Source organism: Heteronotia binoei, chromosome 11, assembly GCF_032191835.1.
Source record: "Heteronotia binoei isolate CCM8104 ecotype False Entrance Well chromosome 11, APGP_CSIRO_Hbin_v1, whole genome shotgun sequence".
NCBI classification, from domain to species: Eukaryota; Metazoa; Chordata; class Lepidosauria; order Squamata; family Gekkonidae; genus Heteronotia; species Heteronotia binoei.
In genome coordinates this window covers 73,889,384-73,909,997 of record NC_083233.1, presented here as the reverse complement: position 1 = coordinate 73,909,997, position 20,614 = coordinate 73,889,384, and the positions used below count along the sequence as shown (strand labels likewise).

The following is a 20,614-nucleotide window of genomic DNA, read 5'->3' as shown; positions in this document are numbered from 1 at the left end:
CAGAGGAACTGGTTGGCCGCTGTGTGAGACAGGATGCTGGACTAGATGGACCACTGGTCTTATCCAGCAGGGCTCGTCTGATGTTCTTATGAAGGCCTCGGCCTCTGTGCCCTGTTGTTGGCCCTCCAGAGGAACTGGTTGGCCGCTGTGTGAGACAGGATGCTGGACTAGATGGACCACTGGTCTTATCCAGCAGGGCTCTTATGATGTTCTTATGAAGGCCTCGGCCTCTGTGCCCTGTTGTTGGCCCTCCAGAGGAAATGTTTGGCCGTGGTGTGAGACAGATGCTGAACTAGATGGACCACTGGTCTTATCCAGCAGGGCTCTTCTGATGTTCTTATGAAGGCCTCGGCCTCTGTGCCCTGTTGTTGGCCCTCAAGTGGAACTCGTTGGCCGCTATGTGAGACAGCATGCTGGACTAGATGGACCACTGGTCTGATCCAGCAGGTCTCTTCTTAGTGTGGAACATGATTTACAATCACAGGTAACTGTACAAGACATTATGGTGATTTCGATCTACCCAGTTAAAAATCATGTATCCAGTCCAGCAGATGAGGACATTGGGTGCTGGCAGGCAAAAAGGTGAGAGATCCACCCAAACGAGGTAAACTTTATACATCCCAACTATGTTCATTTGAATTAGCCCTGCATAAGGTACTCTTATTGAATCCCCACTGAAATGATTACACCCTTTGTGATTCTCCTTTCAGCTTGCTTGATGCTGCCTTTGAATAGGAAATGAATGAAAATATAACAGGGAAGTCACGAGCCACATCTTTAATATCTGGGGAGATAATAAAAACCCATCAGAAGAAATATGACTTATCACACCAAATCTGTAAATAGATCGAGGGACTTCTCCTTATTTGCAGCCGAGGGGGGGGTGGGGGGTGGGAATCATCATTTCATCTGGAGTAGGTGCCACTATCAATATGAGCGGCCCACTCTTCCAGATGGAAATCGGTACTCTGGATAAGGTGTGCGTTCATGACTAATGTACCGCATGGAACCCTTGAGCGGCACTCGGCTAATAGAAAAACCTACTCGTGAAATGAACAGTCGAAAAGGCTCACAATTGCAGCAAATGAAAGGAATAAATTTAAATTAAAGTCAAATATGAGAAAGGGGGGGGGGGAGGGGAGACCGGGCAGGCAGAGACTGATGGTCTTAACAAGAACATTTATTTTGATTCATTATGCAGCTGGAAAAATAATTATCCCCTTGTTGGAGTTCATGCATTACCTCTGCGGGTGGACAGCAAGGGAGGAGGAGGTGGCTTTTGTTCATTCGTTGTGAGGCCTCCCTAGACGCCCGGCTAAAAATAGGCCCCTTGGCTCGCGCGAGGGTTAAAGGCTTCGCCCCCTGTTCTTCTGCTTCCCGCAATCTCATCGCAGCCATGTGGCGACGTCGTGGAATGTTGGTGAATATTCCGTAGCTGTCGAGAGAGGGGCTCGTGGCATGTTGGAAGGGGAAAGCGTCTGCTGCAAGGGAATGGTAAAGGGACTGCAGGCGGGGCAATTGCAGGGCCTTCAGAACGCTTGAGTCGAAGCTACAAAGCAGAGCAGGACGCGAGGATCAAGAAGGTTGGGCAAGGGGTACATTACAGGTTCTATTCACTAGTGGCAACCCGCGGTCACTTTAAAACTCACACAGGACATTGGTGCAATCCTAACTTTCATATATACCTTAGACCTTATGGCGAGCCAGTTTGATGTAGTGGTTAGGAGCGGGGACTCTAATCTGGGAGAACCAGGTTTGATTCCCCACTCCTCCACTTGCACCTGCTGGTACAACTTTGAGTCAGGCACAAGTTCTTTCAGAGCAAGAGGAGTTCTCAAAAGAGCTCTGTCAGCGCCACCTACCTCACAGGGTGTCTGTTGTGGGGAGGGGAAGGGAAAAGGAGATTGTAAGCCACTCTGAGTGAAGGGCAGGGTATAAATCCAATATCCTCCTCCTCATAGGATTGCAACTAGCAATGCCACTGTAGAAACACCACAGCGTATTGTTGGCACTCTCTGTCTGGGGCAGTGATGCTCTGTATTCTTGGGGGGGCACAGTGGGAGTGCTTCTGGTGTCCTGGCCCCACTGGTGGGCCTCCTGATGGCACTTGTTTTTTTTGGCCACTGTGTGGCACAGAGTGTAGCACTGGATGGGCCACTGGCCTGATCCAACATGGCTTTTCTTATGTTCTTGTGTGACACAGAGTGTTGGACTGGATGGGCCATTGGCCTGATCCAACATGGCTTTTCTTATGTTCTTATGTGACACAGAGTGTTGCACTGGATGGGCCATTGACCTGATTCAACATGGCTTCTCTTATGTTCTTATGTGACACAGAGTGTTGGACTGGATGGGCCACTGGCCTGATCCAACATGGCTTCTCTTAGGTTCTTATGTGACACAGAGTGTTGGACTGGATGGGCCACTGGCCTGATCCAACATGGCTTCTCTTATTTATTTATTTATTTATTTATTTATTTATTTATTTATTTATTTATTTATTTATTTATTTATTACTTTGCATTTATATCCCGCCCTCTCCGCAAGCGGACTCAGGGCGGCTTACAGTATCATAAAAACAATCAATTCCATAAAACATATAAAACCATAATACATTTATCAGTTTAAAACTATTACGCTATCTCGATCCAGTCTGGCGGTATTGGGTTCTGACTATGACCACCAGCTTCTGTAGGATGTCCGGTGGCAGCCCATTTTCAGTCAACCAGAAATGCCTGTCTAAACAGTTCGGTCTTACAGGCCCTGTGGAACGCCGACAGATCCCGCAGGGCCCTTATAGCTTCTGGGAAGGTGTTCCAGAGTTCTGGTGCTGCCACCGAGAAGGCCCTAGATCTTGTTGCGCATAGCCTGGCTTCTTTTGGGCCAGGGGCAGACAGCAGATTTTTTGTCCCTGATCGCAGTGCTCTCTGGGGGATATATGGGGAAAGGCGGTCCTGTAGATAGGCAGGTCCCTGACCATAAAGGGCTTTAAAGGTTAATACCAACACCTTATGTTCTTAACACCCAGAAAGGCCAAGGTCAATCAGAAGACTTGCCAGACAAAAGCCCCACCTGGCCACGCCCGCTTCCTAAAAACACAGAGAAGGTGTTGGAGGGGGCAGTGGTTCCCATAGGTGTCCTAACGATACACTCTGATTAGTACATAACATTTGTTTTCTACTCCATTCTGCCACATTGAGTGGGACTAGGGAGCACAATGCAGTCAGTCCATTTGGGAATGCAGGTAAGAAATACCATACCTAACATTTACCCTCATGCTTTCACAACAAGACAGAACTTACTCCCTGTGAACCTCTGTGAACTGTAGAAGAAGAAGCTATTGGATTTATATCCTGCTCTATACTCTGTTGGGGAAGGCAATGGCAAACCACCCCGAAAAAAGTCTGTCATGAAAACGTTGTGAAAGCAACGTCACCCCAGAGTCGGAAACGACTGGTGCTTGCACAGGGGACCTTTCCTTTCCTTTTCTATACTCTGAATCTCAGAGTCTCAGAGCAGTCACACTCTCTTTTACCTTCCCCCACACACACAACAGACACCCTGTGAGGTGAGTGGGGCTGAGAGAGCTCTCCCAGAAGCTGCCCTTTCAAGGACAACTCCTGCGAGAGCTATGGCTGTCCCAAGGCCATTCCAGCAGCTGCAAGTGAAGGAGTGGGGAATCAAGCCCTGTGAGGTTGGTGGGGCTGGAGAGGGCTCTCACAGCAGCTGCCCTTTCAAGGACAACTCTGAGAGTGCTATGGCTGACCCAAGGCCATTCCAGCAGTTGCAAGTGGAGGAGTGGGGAATCAAACCCGGTTCTCCCAGATAAGAGAGTTATGGCTGACCCAAGGCCATTCCAGCAGCTGCAAGTGGAGGAGTGGGAAATCAAACCCATTTCTCCCAGATAAGAGTCCGTGCACTTAACCACTACACCAAACTGGTATGCGCAGTTCCGTAGGCGAACTATGTGAATCATGCCTTATAAGGATAACAGTAGACTTAAAGAATGGGTTTCTACCAAATTCAAAATGGATATGGATGCTACGTAGTACAATGTCATGACAATACATAATGTAATGTTTTACAGACCTACCCGTGACAGCGATGAGGAAGAGGATGATGAGAAAAAAGGCCGAGGTTGTACCCTCCAGTATCAGCATGCAGTAGTGCGAGTCCTCACTCAGTTTGTTGCCGAGTCATCCGATCTGGGAGGCCAGCTGACCTACATGCTGGACTCCGAGTGGCAGTTTGATATCACGGATCTCGTGGCAGACTTCATGAAAGTGGAAGAGCCCAAAGTGGCCAAGTTACAAGAAGGCCGAGTTCTGTTAGGACGTGAGCCGGGAATCACCACAGTTCAGGTACCTAAGCAGATCGAGGTTCTGGTCAAGAGGGACCCTTGGTGCACTCCAACGTTTTTAGTCTTCAGATTTCCTTAAAACAGTTCAACGAAGGGTGTATTCTTGACCCAGTTCCCGTAACTTGAACTGCAGACACTCCAAAGAGCTGGGGGAAGGATTGTGGGATTGCCTCAGGAATGTCCAAAGGCTGTGTTTGACCAAGGGCTATTTCAGGGGTGACCAAACGGTGGCTCGGGAGTCACATGTGGCTCTTTCACACACATTGTGTGACTCTCAAAGCCCCCACTGCTCTATTGGCTGGCTTGGAGAAAGCATTTTTCTCTTTAAATCACTTCTCCAATCCAAGCTAGCTGGTGGCTTGGAGAATGCATTTAAAGTTGCTTTCTTTCCACCTCTCTCTACCCCATCTATTTTCCTCCCTCCCTTCCATCCATCTCTGAAACAACTGATGTTCATGTCTTGCAGCTCTCAAACATACGATGTTTATGTGGCTTTTATGTTAAGCAAGTTTGGCCACCCCTGGGCTATTCTGTGTGACATTTTGATCATGCATAAGTAAGACGGGTTAAGCTCAGAAAATGACTGGCCCACTATCACCCAGCATGTTTCATGGCACAGCAGGTATTTAAACTTTCCCAATCGTAGCACTCTCTTGGCTTCGCCTCTGGCTTCTTGATACGAATCGTCTCCATCTTTGAACGTAGAACGTAGCGACCTGGCAACGGTGATCCATGCAACGGTCACCTCGAGATTAGACTACTGTAATGCCCTCTACATGGGGTTGCCCCTGTGCCGAACTCGGAAGCTGCAGCTAGTGCAGAATGCGGCGGCCAGGCTGCTAGTGGGACTACCTCGGTGGGAACACGTGCGGCCTGGGCTGAAGGAACTGCACTGGCTTCCAATTATATTCCGAGTTTGCTACAAGGTGCTGGTTATTACCTTTAAAGCCCTATATGGCCGAGGACCTGCCTACCTTAGGGACCGCCTCTCTCCACATGTTCCCCAGAGAGCACTGAGATCCAGCTCCCAAAGTCTTCTAAAGATCCCTGGACCAAAGGAGGCCAAACTGAAAGTAACAAGGGAGCAGGCCTTCTCTATAATGGCCCCCCACTGGTGGAATCAGCTGCCGGAGGAAGTGCGAGCCCTGCGGGACTTTAACCAGTTCCGCAGGGCTTGCAAAACCACCCTCTTTCAACAAGCTTATAAGGAACCCTGAAAGCGACATCTAGTAAAGTAAAGTAAGTAAAGTAAAATTTAGGGCGGCTAACAACAACAGAAAACAACAGTACATTAATAAACCATTACATTAATAAACATTAAATTGGCCTTAAAACCAGTTAATACATTAATTAAAAGCCATTACTGATCTAATTACATTAAATTGAATTACATTAAATTAAATCTAACCATAATCTAGCCATCTGAATATACCTGACTGAATGTAGCACCTTTTAACTTATTGTAGTTTTTAAAATTTTATGTAACTTTTTAAAATCTATTTATGAACTGTATTTTATAATTGACTTGTATAATAATCATGGTGCACACCATGTCCTGTTAGCCGCCCTGAGCCTGCTTCGGCGGGGAGGGCGGGATATAAATAAAATTTTTATTATTATTATTATTATTTGCTTTTTTCCCGGAAGGTTCTGTCCCCTCTCTCCGATTCCATTTTGGCGGAGAAGACCGTGATTGTGCTGGAAGACCGAGTGACCATCACGGACCTCGGGGTGCAGCTCGTCGCAGGCTTGTCACTCTCGCTCCAGACGAGTAAAGGCAACAAGAGGGTCATCGTGTGTACAGCGTCTGCTTCTGATATCCTTCATTCGCCGAAACAGGTAAGCGGTACGGGAGGGAGGGAGATTCAAGAGTCACAGTCTAAATCAGGGGTGTCGAACTCATTCGTTACGAAGGCCGGATTTGACATAAATGAGACTTTGTCGAGCTGGGCCATGTCTTTACCTATTTAAGATTAGGTAGCAGAGTCGAGTCGAGTCAAGTTAGCCTCTATTGGCATAAAATAGATAGATATATAGAGCAGAGCAAATGGGTTAAAAAAAAGATAAAAATGGAACAATTGCATACGTGTACATCAGGAAATGCATAAACGTAAACTGTTTCTATGAGACCCTCTGACGTGCCTTCAAAACAGAATAAAGAAACTTAGCCACTTTCTCAGTGACACTAGATGAAGTGTCGCTCAAAAGTCTAGAGGCCTTAAGTGCATCAGAACAATCAGCCATGCTAGCTAAAAGAGAATGTAAATACTCGTGGCGAAGATCTGTATACAAATTACAATAAAGAAGAATATAATTGACTCCACACATAAGATTAGGTAGCAGAGATAAAAACTTTATAAAGGACACAAACGCTATTAAAGATTTTTTTTTTAAACCCTTCAAACATGCTTAATGTATTAGTACTTGGTCTTAAAGGTGCTTTCTTTGTATTTCTCTCATGGGATCCAGGGAACTGGGGAAAGGAAGCTTTGGCTTTTTCCTTTCCTTCCCCAGGGGACCAGGAGGGGGAGGAGCCTCAGCCAATAGAAGGAAGAGAAGCTTGGCTTAGTAGCTCTGCTGTGAGATTGAGAGAGCTGTCAAAGCAAGCTCTGCCTACTCCCCTTTCCTCCCCAAGGGAGGAGCCTCAGCCAATGGAGAAAACAGATTTTGCTCTGTAGCTCCTGTGTGATTGAGTAAGCCTTGTAAAGCAAGCTGTCATGCAGAAGGAAGCAAGAGAGAAGGACAAGGAAGCAGATGATAGCCAGCTGCTCAGGGGCCTGGTAGGAGCCCTCCAGGGGCCTAGTTCCGCCCACGGGCTGCATGTTTGACACCCCTGGTCTAAATTAAATTTTTAAAAAACCAAAACATAGTTTCAGAGGGTAGCCATGTTGGTCTACAGCTCTTTGTACAGGGCCTACTGTAAGCTCCAGGAGGATTGGCTACATCAGGGGGCCTGACCTAATATGCAAAGGAGATCCTGCTACAAAAAAAAATCCTTGGTTATCGGGAGGGAAAGGGAAAGGAGATTGTAAGCCGGTCTGAGTCTCTTTTGGGTAGTAAAGGGCAGGGTTTAAATCCAGTCTCTTCATCTGCTGCTGCTTCTGCTGATGCTAGTGGAACAAAACTCCCAGGACCGGGATCTGATGCCTTCTCACTCCGGCAGAAGCCCCCTGAACCCCTCCTTAATCTGTAATTTGGAGGGAGGGAGGTCAGAGTAGCCTCATCAACAGCATGGAAGGAGAAATCAGAAAAGCAGCAAAAAATTGTTTCTCTTCCGCCAACAAACTTGCTCTTCTTTCTGCTAGCGTAACTGCTGTTTCAGTTTGGTGTAGTAGTTAAGTGTGTGGGATCTTACCTGGGAGAACTGGGTTTGATTCCCCACTCCTCCATTTGCCGCTGCTGGAATGGCCTTGGATCAGCCATAGCTCTCTTATCTGGGAGAACCGGGTTTGATTCCCCACTCCTCCACTTGCAGCTGCTGGAATGGCCTTGGGTCAGCCAGAGCTCTCTTATCTGGGAGAACAGGGTTTGATTCCCCACTCCTCCACTTGCAGCTGCTGGAATGGCCTGCGGTCAGCCATAGCTCTCTTATCTGGGAGAACCGGGTTTGATTCCCCACTCCTCCGCTTGCAGCTGCTGGAATGGCCTGGGGTCAGCCATAGCTCTCTTATCTGGGAGAACCGGGTTTGATTCCCCACTCCTCCGCTTGCAGCTGCTGGAATGGCCTTGGGTCAGCCAGAGCTCTCTTATCTGGGAGAACAGGGTTTGATTCCCCACTCCTCCACTTGCACCTGCTGGAATGGCCTGGGGTCAGCCATAGCTTTCATAGGAGTTGTCCTTGAAAGGGCAGCTTCTGGAAGAGCTCTCTCAGCCCCCACCCACCTCACAGGGTGTCTGTTGTGGGGGGAGAAGATATTGGACAGGGCTGGCCAAACTGTGGCTAGGGAGCCACATGTGGCTCTTTCACACATATTGTGTGGCTCTTGAAGCCCCCACTGCCCCGTCAGCCAGCTTGGAGAAGGCATTTTTTTTTGTTTAAATCACTTCTCCAAGCCAAGCTAGCTGGTGGTTTGGAGAATACATTAAAGTTAAAGTTGTTTTCTTTCCACCTCTCCTCCCTCCCACCCCCATCTATTTGCCTGCCTGCCTTCCTGACTCGAGGCTCTCAAACATCTGATGTCCCTATCTTGCAGCTCTCAGACATCTGACATTTATTCTATGTGGCTCTTTCATTAAGCAAGTTTGGCCACCAGTAATATAGGAGATTGTAAGCCGTTCTGAGTCTCTGATTCAGAGAGAAGGGCGGGGTATAAATCTGCAGGAGGGACGGTGGCTCAGTGGTAGAGCATCTGCTTGGTAAGCAGAAGATCCCAGGTTCAATCCCCGGCATCTCCAACTAAAAAGAGTTCAGGCAAGTAGGCATGAAAGACCTCAGCTTGAGACCCTGGAGAGCCGCTGCCAGTTTGAGTAGACAATACTGGCTTTGATGGACCCAGGGTCTGATTCAGTATAAGACAGCTTCGTATGTTCATGTATGTCCATATGCAGTCTTCTTCTTCTTCACCAACAGAAAGAGCCCCTTTGGGTCCCACCTAACATTTTTTCAGCCTAATCTACCGTACTGAGTGATTGAGAAAATTAAATAAGGTGATTGCCCGCAATATAGTATAGCGAGAGCTGCACACGAGGCAGTTGTCATTGGATCGGGCCTGTTGGTTTTTATAGCGCAACATCTTGGTTTTGATCCATGTCGAAAATATTGGTCACTTGGAGGTGATCGTTTCCAGGCTGACCAAAGGGAAAGGTGCAAGGAAGAACCCCACCGACGTTATTCCGCAGGCTTCAACGAGATTAAGAAATAACATTTTGATGGATAATTGGAAGTATGTCGTTCAAATGGCTATCATCACGCTGCATCCGTCTGATTAAAGCGAACTGAATATGTTTGGTTCGTCTAGTTTCTGCTAAAATTGGTTTTGAGACATTTAGCCGGGAGGAGGAGGTTAAACTCAAATGTTATTTCTCAAAAGTTCACTTACTATAGATACACTCTTTCTGGATTCTTGTTTTTAAAAAAGACACATGTTTTTGGTGCCAGTTTGGTGTAGTGGTTAAGTGTTCAGACTCTTATCTGGGAGAACCGGGTTTGATTCCCCACTTCTCCACTTGCACCTGCTGGAATGGCCTTGGGTCAGCTGTAGCTCTGGCAGAAGTTGTCCTTGAAAGGGCAGTTGCTGTGAGAGCCCTCTCCACCCCACCCACCTCACAGGGTGTCTGTTGTGGGGGAGGAAGGTAAAGGAGATTGTGAGCCGCTCTGAGACTCTTTGGAGTAGAGGGCGGGATATAAATCCAATATCTTCATCTACCTCACAGGGTGTCTGTTGTGGGGGAGGAAGGTAAAGGAGATTATGAGCCACTCTGAGACTCTTCGGAGTGGAGAGCGGGATATAAATCCAATATCTTCTTCTTTAGATTGATTATTATTATTATTGCTTTTTACGCCTGGAATATTCAACAATGGATGCTTCAAGGAAAACTCACAGGTTGCCCTTACATCCCAGATAGATATGGTTGCCAACCCCCAGGTGGGGGCAGGGGATCCCCTGGATTGGAGGCCCTCCCCCTGCTTCAAGGTCATCAGAAAGCGGGGAGGAGGGAATTCTCTGAGGGCACTCGATTGTTCCCTATGGAGACAGATTCCCATAGGGTACAGTGGAGAATTGATCTATGGGTAACTGGGGCTCTTTGGGGGGGCTGTTTTTTAAGGTGGAGGCACCAAATTTGCAGCATAGCACCCAGTGCCTCTCCTCAAAACACCCTCCAGGTTTCAAAAGGATTGGACCAAGGGGCCCAATTGCATGAGCCCCCAAAGAAGGTGCCCCTATCCTTCATTATGTCCAGTGTACGGTCCCTTTAAAAGGTGTGCGGTCCCTTTAAACATGATAGAAGATAGAAGATATTGGATTTATATCCCGCCCTCCACTCCAAAGAGTCTCAGAGCGGCTCACAATCTCCTTTCCCTTCCTCCCCCACAACAGACACCCTGTGAGGTAGATGAAGATATTGGATTTATATCCCGCCCTCCACTCCGAAGAGTCTCAGAGCGGCTCACAATCTCCTTTACCTTCCTCCCCCACAACAGACACCCTGTGAGGTAGATGAAGATATTGGATTTATATCCTGCCCTCCACTCCGAAGAGTCTCAGAGCGGCTCACAATCTCCTTTCCCTTCCTCCCCCACAACAGACACCCTGTGAGGTAGATGAAGATATTGGATTTATATCCCGCCCTCCACTCCGAAGAGTCTCAGAGCGGCTCACAATCTCCTTTCCCTTCCTCCCCCACAACAGACACCCTGTGAGGTGGGTGGGGCTGGAGAGGGCTCTCCCAGCAGCTGCCCTTTCAAGGACAACCTCTGCCAGAGCTATGGCTGACCCAAGGCCATCTCAGCACTTCAATTGTGCTTGTCACAGCCTTGTCTTCTGGTTCCACCCTCAAATTCTCCTGGCTCCACCCCCCAAAGTCCCCAGATTTTTCTTGAATTAGACTTGGCAACCCTACAGGTGGAGGACGCGACACGGCAATGTTAGGTTCAGGCTATGCTTTGTTCAAGACTCATCTGCCTATTTAAATGCCTGTTCAAATAATAACCCCCTAGGAATGGCAAATCTCCCTTGGCCACCAGCAGGAGATGGATGGGTACAGTCTGCTCAGTCACAGGACAGGGATGGTTGGGGAACGGTGACCAGATCCAGGCTGGGAAACGCCTGGAGATTTGGGGGTGGAGCCTGGGGAGGAGAGGGACCTCAGTAAGAACATACATAAAAAAATAAGAGAAGCATGTTGGATCAGGCCAATGGCCCATCCAGTCCAACACTCTGTGTCACATAAGAACGTAAGAGAAGCCATGTTGGATCAGGCCAATGGCCCATCCAGTCCAACACTCTATGTCACATAAGAACATAAGAGAAGCCATGTTAGATCGGGCCAATGGCCCCTCCAGTCCAACACTCTGTGTCACACACACAATGCCGAAGCATCCATTTTCTCCAAGGGAACTGATCCCTGTAATGTCTAGAGATGAACTGTAATTCCAGGGGATCCCCCATCCCATCTGGAGGCTGGCATCTACCAGGTATCTTTAATAGTTTGTCTTTAGCTAATCATCGGATCTTAAGGAAGATCTGTAGTGGCTAAGAGCACTGGACTGTAATCTGGACAACCAGGTTTGGTTCTCCACTTCTCCTCCGCAGGAAGCCTGCAGGGTGACTTTGGACCAGTCATGGTTCTTTCAGAACTTTCTCAGCCCCACCTACCTTACAAGGTGTCTGTTGTGGGGAGAGGAAAGGAAAGGCAGTCATAAGCTGCAAAAAGTGCAGAAAAGGGCAACTAGAATGATTACAGGTTTGGAACACTTTCCCTATGAAGAAAGGTTAAAATGCTTGGGGCTCTTTAGCTTGGAGAAACGTCGACTGTGGGGTGACATGATAAGAGGTTTACAAGATTATGCATGGGATGGAGAAGGTAGAGAAGGAAGTACTTTTCTCCCTTTCTCACAATACAAGAACTTGTGGGCATTCAATGAAATTGCTGAGCAGTCGGGTTAGAACTGATAAAAGGAAGCACTTCTTCACCCAAAGGGTGATTAACATGTGGAATTCACTGCCACAGGAGGTGGTGGCGGCTACAAGCATAGCCAGCTTCAAGAGGGGGTTAGATGAAAATATGGAGCAGTGGTCCATCAGTGGCTATTAGCCACAGTGTGTGTGTGTATATATAAATTTTTGATCACTGTGTAACACAGAGTGTTGGACTGGATGGGCCATTGGCCTGATCCAACATGGCTTCTCTTATGTTCTTATGTTCTTAAGCCACTTTGAGACTCCTTAAGATAGAGAAAAGCGGGGTATAAAAACCAGCTCTTTTTCTTCTTGTTGTGATTCTCCTTCAATAATTATGACTCTCCATGTGTTTGGAGAAGCATTTATTGTAAGGCATGATACATCGACAATGACATGCAGTCAGTGTCAAAACTGGCATACAGCAAAACAGAGCTTGGTTATATACCTTTATAGGGACCGGTGTTCCCTCTAAGCTGAGTTAGCGTGAGCTAGCTCACACATTTTTGTCTTAGCTCAGGAAGGATGGCCCCAGAGTGCACTAATTGATGCAGTTGCTCACAACTTTAAATGCCAGTTGCTCATAAAGTAGAATTTTTGCTCAGATATATGAACATATATGAAGTTGCCTTATACTGAATCAGACCCTTGGTCCATCACAGTCAGTATTGTCTACTCAGACCGGCAGTGGTCTCAGGCTGAGGTTTTTCACGCCTATTTGGCTGGACTCTTTTAGTTGGAGATGCCGGGGATTGAACCTGGGATCTTCTGCTTACCCAGCAGATGCTCTACCACTGAGCCACCATCCCTTCCCTTAGGCCTATGAACATTTATGAACATATGAAGCTGCCTTCTACTGAATCAGACCCTCGGTCCATCAAAGTCAGTCTTGTCTACTCAGACTGGCAGCGGCTTTCCAGGGTCTCAAGCTGAGGTTTTTCACACCTATTTGCTTGGATCCTTTTTATTTGGAGATGCCGGGGATTGAACCTGGGACCTTCTGCTTTCCAAGCATATGCTCTACCACTGAGCCACCGTCCCTCCCCTGAGCCACCGTCCCTCACAAGGCTCTTGCATTGATAGGAAACGTTGATAGGGACCGTTATAAGTGTGCCTTAATTTAGGGCACAAAGACAGTTTAAACTTAATGGCTATAAATCACATTACCAAGCATTCTACAAGACATCCGAGATAGGAGTTGTGGCCTTGAGTGCCAAGTGGTTTCCCAGCTCCCAGAAGGTAGGCTGTTAACTTTCTTTTCTCCAGCAGTCTAAGCAATCTAAGCACACATTCCTCAGGTTACATCAAAGAGATACAGATAATGGCAAGGAACTTGACAATTGGCTCTGCCAAAAATTGCGTCATCTCATTCAGTCCGTTGAATTGAGTTTTGTGTCCTTCCTGTTTCCCTTCCCCTGTAGGAAGCTGTGATCAGCACTTGGATTCTGTTCAGCGATGGATCCGTGACGCCGTTGGACGTCTACGATACAAAGGATTTCTCTCTCACCGTTACGTCGCTGGATGAAATGGTGGTGTCCATCCATCACAACGAGGAGGATGACCGGGCACAAGTGGTGGCAGAAGGCGATGGGCAGGGGCCGCTCATCAAAATAGAAATGGTGATCAGTGAACCCTGCCAGAAGTCCAAGCGGAAGAGCAGCTTGGCAGTTGGCAAAGGGAACATCAAGGTGAAGTTTGGCCAGAAGGACTTGGACCACAAAAGCGACACCAATGACGTTGAAGACGTAGACGCAGATTTCAAAAACCACGGGAGCAACTCGGTGGAGAAGTCAATGGAGCAAGAGAGGACAAGACAAGATTGGCCCAAACATGGCGCTTCCATTGATCTTGAAGAGGTCACTAACCAAAGCACAACTTCCAAGCCTCCCATTAATCAAGCTGTTGGGGAAGACCAGTTCCAAAACAGCCCAACTTCCTTAACCAGCTTTCCCACTCAAATAGACATTCCTGGGCAGAATAACCCCAGTGACCTCACTTTAGCTTCCAGAGGCTTGACAGATCTCGAGATCGGCATGTATGCCCTTCTCTGTGTCTTCTGCTTGGCCATTTTGGTCTTCTTGATCAACTGTGTGGCATTTGCTTGGAAATACAGGCACAAAAGGTTTGCCGTCAGCGAGCAAGGCAACATCCCCCATTCCCACGACTGGGTATGGCTCGGAAACGAGGTGGAACTCCTAGAGAACCCCGTGGACATCTCGCTACCTTCGGAGGAGTGCACCACCATGCTAGACCGAGGGATGCAGTTTGAGGAGAGTAATTTCCTCCTCAACGGGAGCTCGCAGAAGAACCTCCACAATCAAATCCTTCGGTCCACCGAGTACGCCTGCGAGAAAGATCTCAGAAACGAACCCATCAACCCACCGGGACCCAAACGGAAACGAGTAAAATTCACATCTTATACCACCATCCTCCCTGAGGATGGAGGACCATACACCAACTCTATTGTCTTTGACAATGACAGTAATATCAAATGGGTATGCCAAGATATGAACCTTGGCGATTCGAAGGAACTTAGAGACTATATGGACAGGCTTCAGGACAATATGTAAAACTAAATGATATATAAATATATATATATAAATATATATATATATATATATATTCTTTCTTATGTTTGTATTCACCTTTATGCCTTCTGTTTTATGGATGATGGAGCAGTCAAACCCAGCCAGCAATAGGAGAAGTCTCTCCAAATTTTGGGAGGTCCTGTGATATTAACTTCGTATTGTTTATATCAGGTGCAAGAAAGAGCTGGCTGTGTTATCTCCTGTTTCACCAGGTACCAGGAAACAATGTGTGTCAAGACAGCTACCTGCAAATTTTTTGGAGGTATTACGCACAACCAGCTGTTTTTCTTACGCCACCTGGTACTAGTGAATGCCAATCCGGCTATACACCTAAACTCCGAAGATGGATTGGTGCGTCATCGTACAACGAAGTGTCAAATTCCGAAAACGAACATTGGTGGGGTGGGGAGGACTGGTGGTTTTTTTCTAGAGGACATTCTTTGTAAAAGCACAGTAGACATTCCTTGCTTACAGCCTGAATCGAGGCCCCTTTTCAAGGATCAGAATGAATCGGCTTAATGTAACCTGCCTATAAGTAAACGCAAGCCGATAAATACTTAGGGTTTTTTAAAAAAAAACTATACATCCCTGTGGTTAATTTGTTTAACTGTATTGTTTTTCAAGCTTTCTTGATTTATGGAACATTTATATATTTTCGTTCGCTATATCCTCCCCGGTTGTACCAAAGCGTACTATGGTATCTTTTCCACCAGGGCTGCACCGTTTAGTCGATAAATCAGTTTTTGAAATACGCTGCTGGCGAATTGGGCAGCAGATAATGTTTAGATTAACTGTTTTAAATGCTTTCAAAAATGTAGATGGTAGGGGTAACCTTAGAAGAGGCATTCTCTCCTCCCCACCCCTTCCTACAAGCGTTGCTTCCTTCAGGCAACTTCACGACTTCTGTAATGATCTATTCGCAGCTCATACTAATGTTCGATAAAGAGAACCTCCATATTTGGGGGACTGTATCAGGGCTTTTTTTGAGCAGGAATGCACAGGAACTCAGGTCTGGCTGGCTTGGCGTCAGGGGTATGGCCTAATCTGCAAATTAGTTCCTGCTGGGCTTTTTCTACAAAAAAAGTGCTGAACATATATGAACATATGAAGCCGCCTTATACCGAATCAGACCCTTGGTCCATCAAAGTCAGTATTGTCTTCTCAGACCGGCAGCGGCTCTCCAGGGTCTCAAGCTGAGGTTTTTCACACCTATTTGCCTGGACCCTTTTTTGGAGATGCTGGGGATTGAACCTGGGACCTTCTGCTTCCCAAGCAGATGCTCTACCACTGAGCCACTATCCCTCCCCTGCTCTCCAGGGTCTCAAGCTGAGGTTTTTCACACCTATTTGCCTGGACCCTTTTTGGAGATGCCAGGGATTGAACCTGAGACCTTCTGCTTCCCAAGCAGATGCTCGACCACTGAGCCACCGTCCCTCCCCTGCTCTCCAGGGTCTCAAGCTGAGGTTTTTCACACCTATTTGCCTGGACCCTTTTTTGGAGATGCCAGGGATTGAACCTGGGACCTTCTGCTTCCCAAGCAGATGCTCTACCACTGAGCCACCGTCCCTCCCCTGCTCTCCAGGGTCTCAAGCTGAGGTTTTTCTCACCTATTTGCCTGGATCCTTTTTTGGAGATGCCAGGGATTGAACCTGGGACCTTCTGCTTCCCAAGCAGATGCTCTACCGCTGCGCCACTGTCCCTCCCCTGCTCTCCAGGGTCTCAAGCTGAGGTTTTTCACACCTATTTGCCTGGACCCTTTTTTGGAGATGCCAGGGATTGAACCTGGGACCTTCTGCTTCCCAAGCAGATGCTCTACCACTGAGCCACCGTCCCTCCCCTGCTCTCCAGGGTCTCAAGCTGAGGTTTTTTTCACCTATTTGCCTGGATCCTTTTTTGGAGATGCCAGGGATTGAACCTGGGACCTTCTGCTTCCCAAGCAGATGCTCTACCGCTGCGCCACCGTCCCTCCCCACCGTCCCTCCTGTGTGAAAGAATGGTGATGTCAGGGGTGTGTGGCATAATATGGAAATGCATTTCTGCTTGGCTTTTTCTAAAAAAAAAAAAGCCCTGGACTGTATGATACTGATATGAGTTGCTGACCGGAAATGGAGGTGGGGCTACTGCGTTCACGTCCTGTTTGTGCGCTCCTCGGAAGCACCTAGTTGACTACTTGGGAGATAGGATGCTAGACTCGATTGGTTGTGGGCTTGATACAGTTATCTTCTTGGAGTCGGTGCCTCTTCTAAGACCATGCCTGCAGTAACATTTGTCAGCCTCACCTTAAAAGCAAAGAGAAGGTGTTTTCGTTCTTCAAAACGGTGGTGTTTACTCACGTGGGGACTTGTGTAGATTTAATCAATTAATCTATCAATCTCTTAAAATACATCAAGTTAATTGACTAAAATGTATTTAATCGGTTGACAGCCCTGATTTCTATGTTTTCAGGGTTCTGTTTGGTTTTGTTTCTGTTTTCTTGGCTTTGTTCCCTAATGATACCTCTTCCATTTCTTCTTTCCAAATAAGTGGTTTAAGAAAAAGAAGAAAGAAATATAGAAAAGGTACAAATCTTACACTTGGGGGGAAGAAAAGGTTCTATCTTCTTACAGGGAAGCTGTATATACAATAATAAAAACCCTGGGTGGGGAGAGAGAAGTTCAACAGCTATTTCTCGGTTTTGTTTTTAATGACGTATAATATTAAAATCCGTGGGATGCTGGAAGAGAACACGGTTCGATGTGACGCCTCCAGGTGAGGTTATATACGCACAGCGGTTGCAATCTGCAGATTTGCAGAAACCCCCCCCCCAAAAAAAGATCCCAAATTGTTCTGGCTTCCTGAGGCACCTGGAGGGGGGTGCTGAACTATGTGTGGATTGAACCTTAAAATAATTTGTATAGTGCGTCCTTCACATAACAAAGGTCATTTTTACAGAACAGAATGGATTGGGTCCAGTGGCACCCTTTCACTCATGGAAGAACTGTTCCTTTAGAATCGTAGAATCCCAGAGATGGATGGGTCCACATACAGGCTATCTAGTCCAACCCCCTAGTTAATACAGGATCAGGCTAGAGCAGGGGTCCCCAAACCCCGGTCCATGGACTGGTATCGGTCCGTGGCCTGTTAGCAACCAGGCCACGAGTTGTATAATTATTTCATTATGTATTACAATGCAGTAATAATAATAATAATAATAATAATAAGACATTGGATTTATATCCTGCCCTCCGCTCTGAATTTCAGAGTCTCAGGGCAGCTCACAATCTCCTTTACCTTATCCCTGCGCCCCCCAGCAGATACCCTGTGAGGTGGGTGGGGCTGAGAGCACTCTTCCAGAAGCTGCCCCTTCCGAGAGCTATGGCTGACCCAAGGCCATCCCAGCAGGTGCAAGTGGAGGAGGGGGGAATCAAACCCAGTTCTCCCAGATCAAAGTCCGCACACTTAACCACCCCACCAAACTAACAGAAAAAGTGCACAATTGTATCATCCCGAATCCATCTCCCCCGCCTCCACCCCGGTCCCTGGAAAAAATTTTCTTCCACAAAACCAGCCCCTGGTGCCAAAAAGGTTGGGGACTGCTGGCCTAGAGCATCCCTGAGAAGTGTTCGTCCAACTGCTGCGTCAAGACAAGGGGAGCTCGCCACCTCCCTCGGTAGAAGAAGAAGAAGAAGATATTGGATTTATATCCCGCCCTCCACTCCGAAGAGTCTCAGAGCGGCTCACAATCTCCTTTCCCTTCCTCCCCCACAACAAACACCCTGTGAGGTGGGTGGGGCTGGAGAGGGCTCTCACAGCAACTGCCCTTTCAAGGACAACCTCTGCCAGAGCTCTGGCTGACCCAAGGCCATGCTAGCAGGTGCAAGTGGAGGAGTGGGGAATCAAACCCGGTTCTCCCAGATAAGAGTCCGAACACTTAACCACTACACCAAACTGGCTCTGGTAGCTGATTCCAGTGTTGAACAACTCTTATGGTCCAAAAGGTTTCCCTCATATCCCGCTGGTACCTTCCCACCCTTAATTTAACCTCATTCCTGCGAGTCCACTCCTCTGCTGCCGACAGGAACAGCTCCCTGCCCTCCTCTACATGACAGCGCTTCAGATATTTATTTTTATTGATGTATTGTTAATTTGTATTCTACCCTTTCCCACAAACAGGCTCAAACGCTTCGAGGGAGCAATCATGTCCCCCCTCAACTCTCTCTTCTCCAGAATAAACATCCCCAGCTCCTTTAGCCATCCTTCATAGGGCTTGGTCTCCAGGCCCCTGATCATCCTCATCGTTCTCTTCTGCACCCACTCCCTTCTGCCCACATCCTTCTTGAAGCGAGGCCTCCAGAACTGCGTACGAGACTCCGGGTGCGGCCTGACCAATGCAGTGTACAGTGAGACTGTAGCGTGTTGTGCATCTTTCTCATCTGCTCATCGAAAGGCTCACCGACAGAAGGATACCTTCTGCTAGCAGAACTTTCCGTCCATGAATGGAGCCGACCAAAAGTAAAAGTGTGTCAATAAAATGCCCCTGAATGCAAAAACACCCTGAAACTGTCTTGATGCTGAGTCAGTACATTGGGTCTATCAAGAACCACACTGTCTACTCTGATTGGCAGAGCTCTCCCCGATCTTTCTGAGTGGAGGTCTTTCCAGTCATTCAGGGCTTTTTTTGTAGCAGGAACTCCTTTGCATATTAAGCTACACCCTGCTGATGTAGCCAATCCTCCAAGAGCTTACAGTAAGCCCTGTAAGAAGAGCCCTGTAAGCCCTTGGAGGATTGGTTACATCAAGGGGGGTGGGGTGTAGCCTAATATGCAAAGGAGCTCCTGCTACAAAAAAAGCCCTGCAGCCACCTACTACTTGAACCTTTAAATGAGAGATAAGAACATAAGAGAAGCCATGTTGGATCAGGCCAATGGCCCATCCAGTCCAACACTCTGTGTCACACAGTGGCCAATATATGTGTGTGTGTGTATATATATATATATATATATATATATATATATATATACACACACACACACATATACTGTGACTAATAGCCACTGATGGACCTCTGCTTCATATTTTTATCCAATCCCCTCTTAAAGCTGGCTATGCTTGTAGCCGCCACCACCTCCTGTGGCAGTGAATTCCACATGTTAATCACCCTTTGGGTGAAGAAGTCCTTCCTTTTATCTGTTCTAACCTGACTGCACAGCAATTTCATTGAACGCCCACGAGAAAGGGAGAAAAGTACTTCTTTCTCTACTTTCTCCATCCCAAGCATAATCTTGTAAACCTCTATCATATCACCCCACAGTCGACGTTTCTCCAAGCTAAAGAGCTCCAAGAGTTTTAACCTTTCTTCATAGGGAAAGTGTTCCAAACCTTTAATCATTCTAGTTGCCCTTTTCTGGACTTTTTCCAACGCTATAATATCCTTTTTGAGGTGCGGTGACCAGAATTGTACACAGATCCCTTTGGAGTGCCTCACAATCCTCTCTGGTTCTCACCACCCTGAACAATTTAGTGTCATCTGCAAACTTGGCCACTTCACTGCTACTCTCAACTCCAGATCATTAACAAACAAGTTAAAGAGCATGGGACCCAGTACGGAGCCCTGCGGCACTCCATTGCTTACCGTCCTCCACTGCGAAGACTGCCCATTTATACTCACTCTCTGCTTCCTATTAATTAGCCAGTTTTTGATCCAAAAGAGGATCTGTCCAGGGATTGAAGAGTGGAAAGCAGATGTTCAACCACTGAGACTCGGCTTCTCCTGTATTGTCCATTTTAAATTTAGGGCCACAGTCAAGCAGAGACAGAAGTCTGATCCTTTTGTTGATGGGAACAGCCTTAGGTAGATCTAATTCTGTAGTGGAATGTGACTGGGTTGTTTTTTAAAGACACCATGATAATCTCCCACCTTATAACGTTCACCATATAGGGTTTCCAAGTCCAATTCAAGAGGGTGGAGCCAGGAGAGGGTGGAGCAAGGGCGGAGCCAGGAGACTTTGAGGGTGGAGCCAGGAGACTTTGGGGGTGGAGCAAGGCCATGACAACCATGCATAATTGAA

General features: G+C 47.3%; 1 protein-coding gene across 1 annotated transcript in view; it reads left to right on the top strand.

The window, feature by feature from the left end:
• The window catches only part of TMEM132B (transmembrane protein 132B), a 384,514-nt gene extending 369,171 nt beyond the window's left edge, over nt 1-15,343 (top strand). The window contains exons 7-9 of the mRNA XM_060249159.1: nt 4,088-4,361; nt 6,008-6,199; nt 13,401-15,343. Coding sequence (XP_060105142.1) covers nt 4,088-4,361; nt 6,008-6,199; nt 13,401-14,549 — 1,615 coding nt within the window. The 3' untranslated portion in view covers nt 14,550-15,343. The remainder of the gene's footprint in view (nt 1-4,087; nt 4,362-6,007; nt 6,200-13,400) is intronic.
• Nucleotides 15,344-20,614: the final 5,271 nt, after the last annotated feature.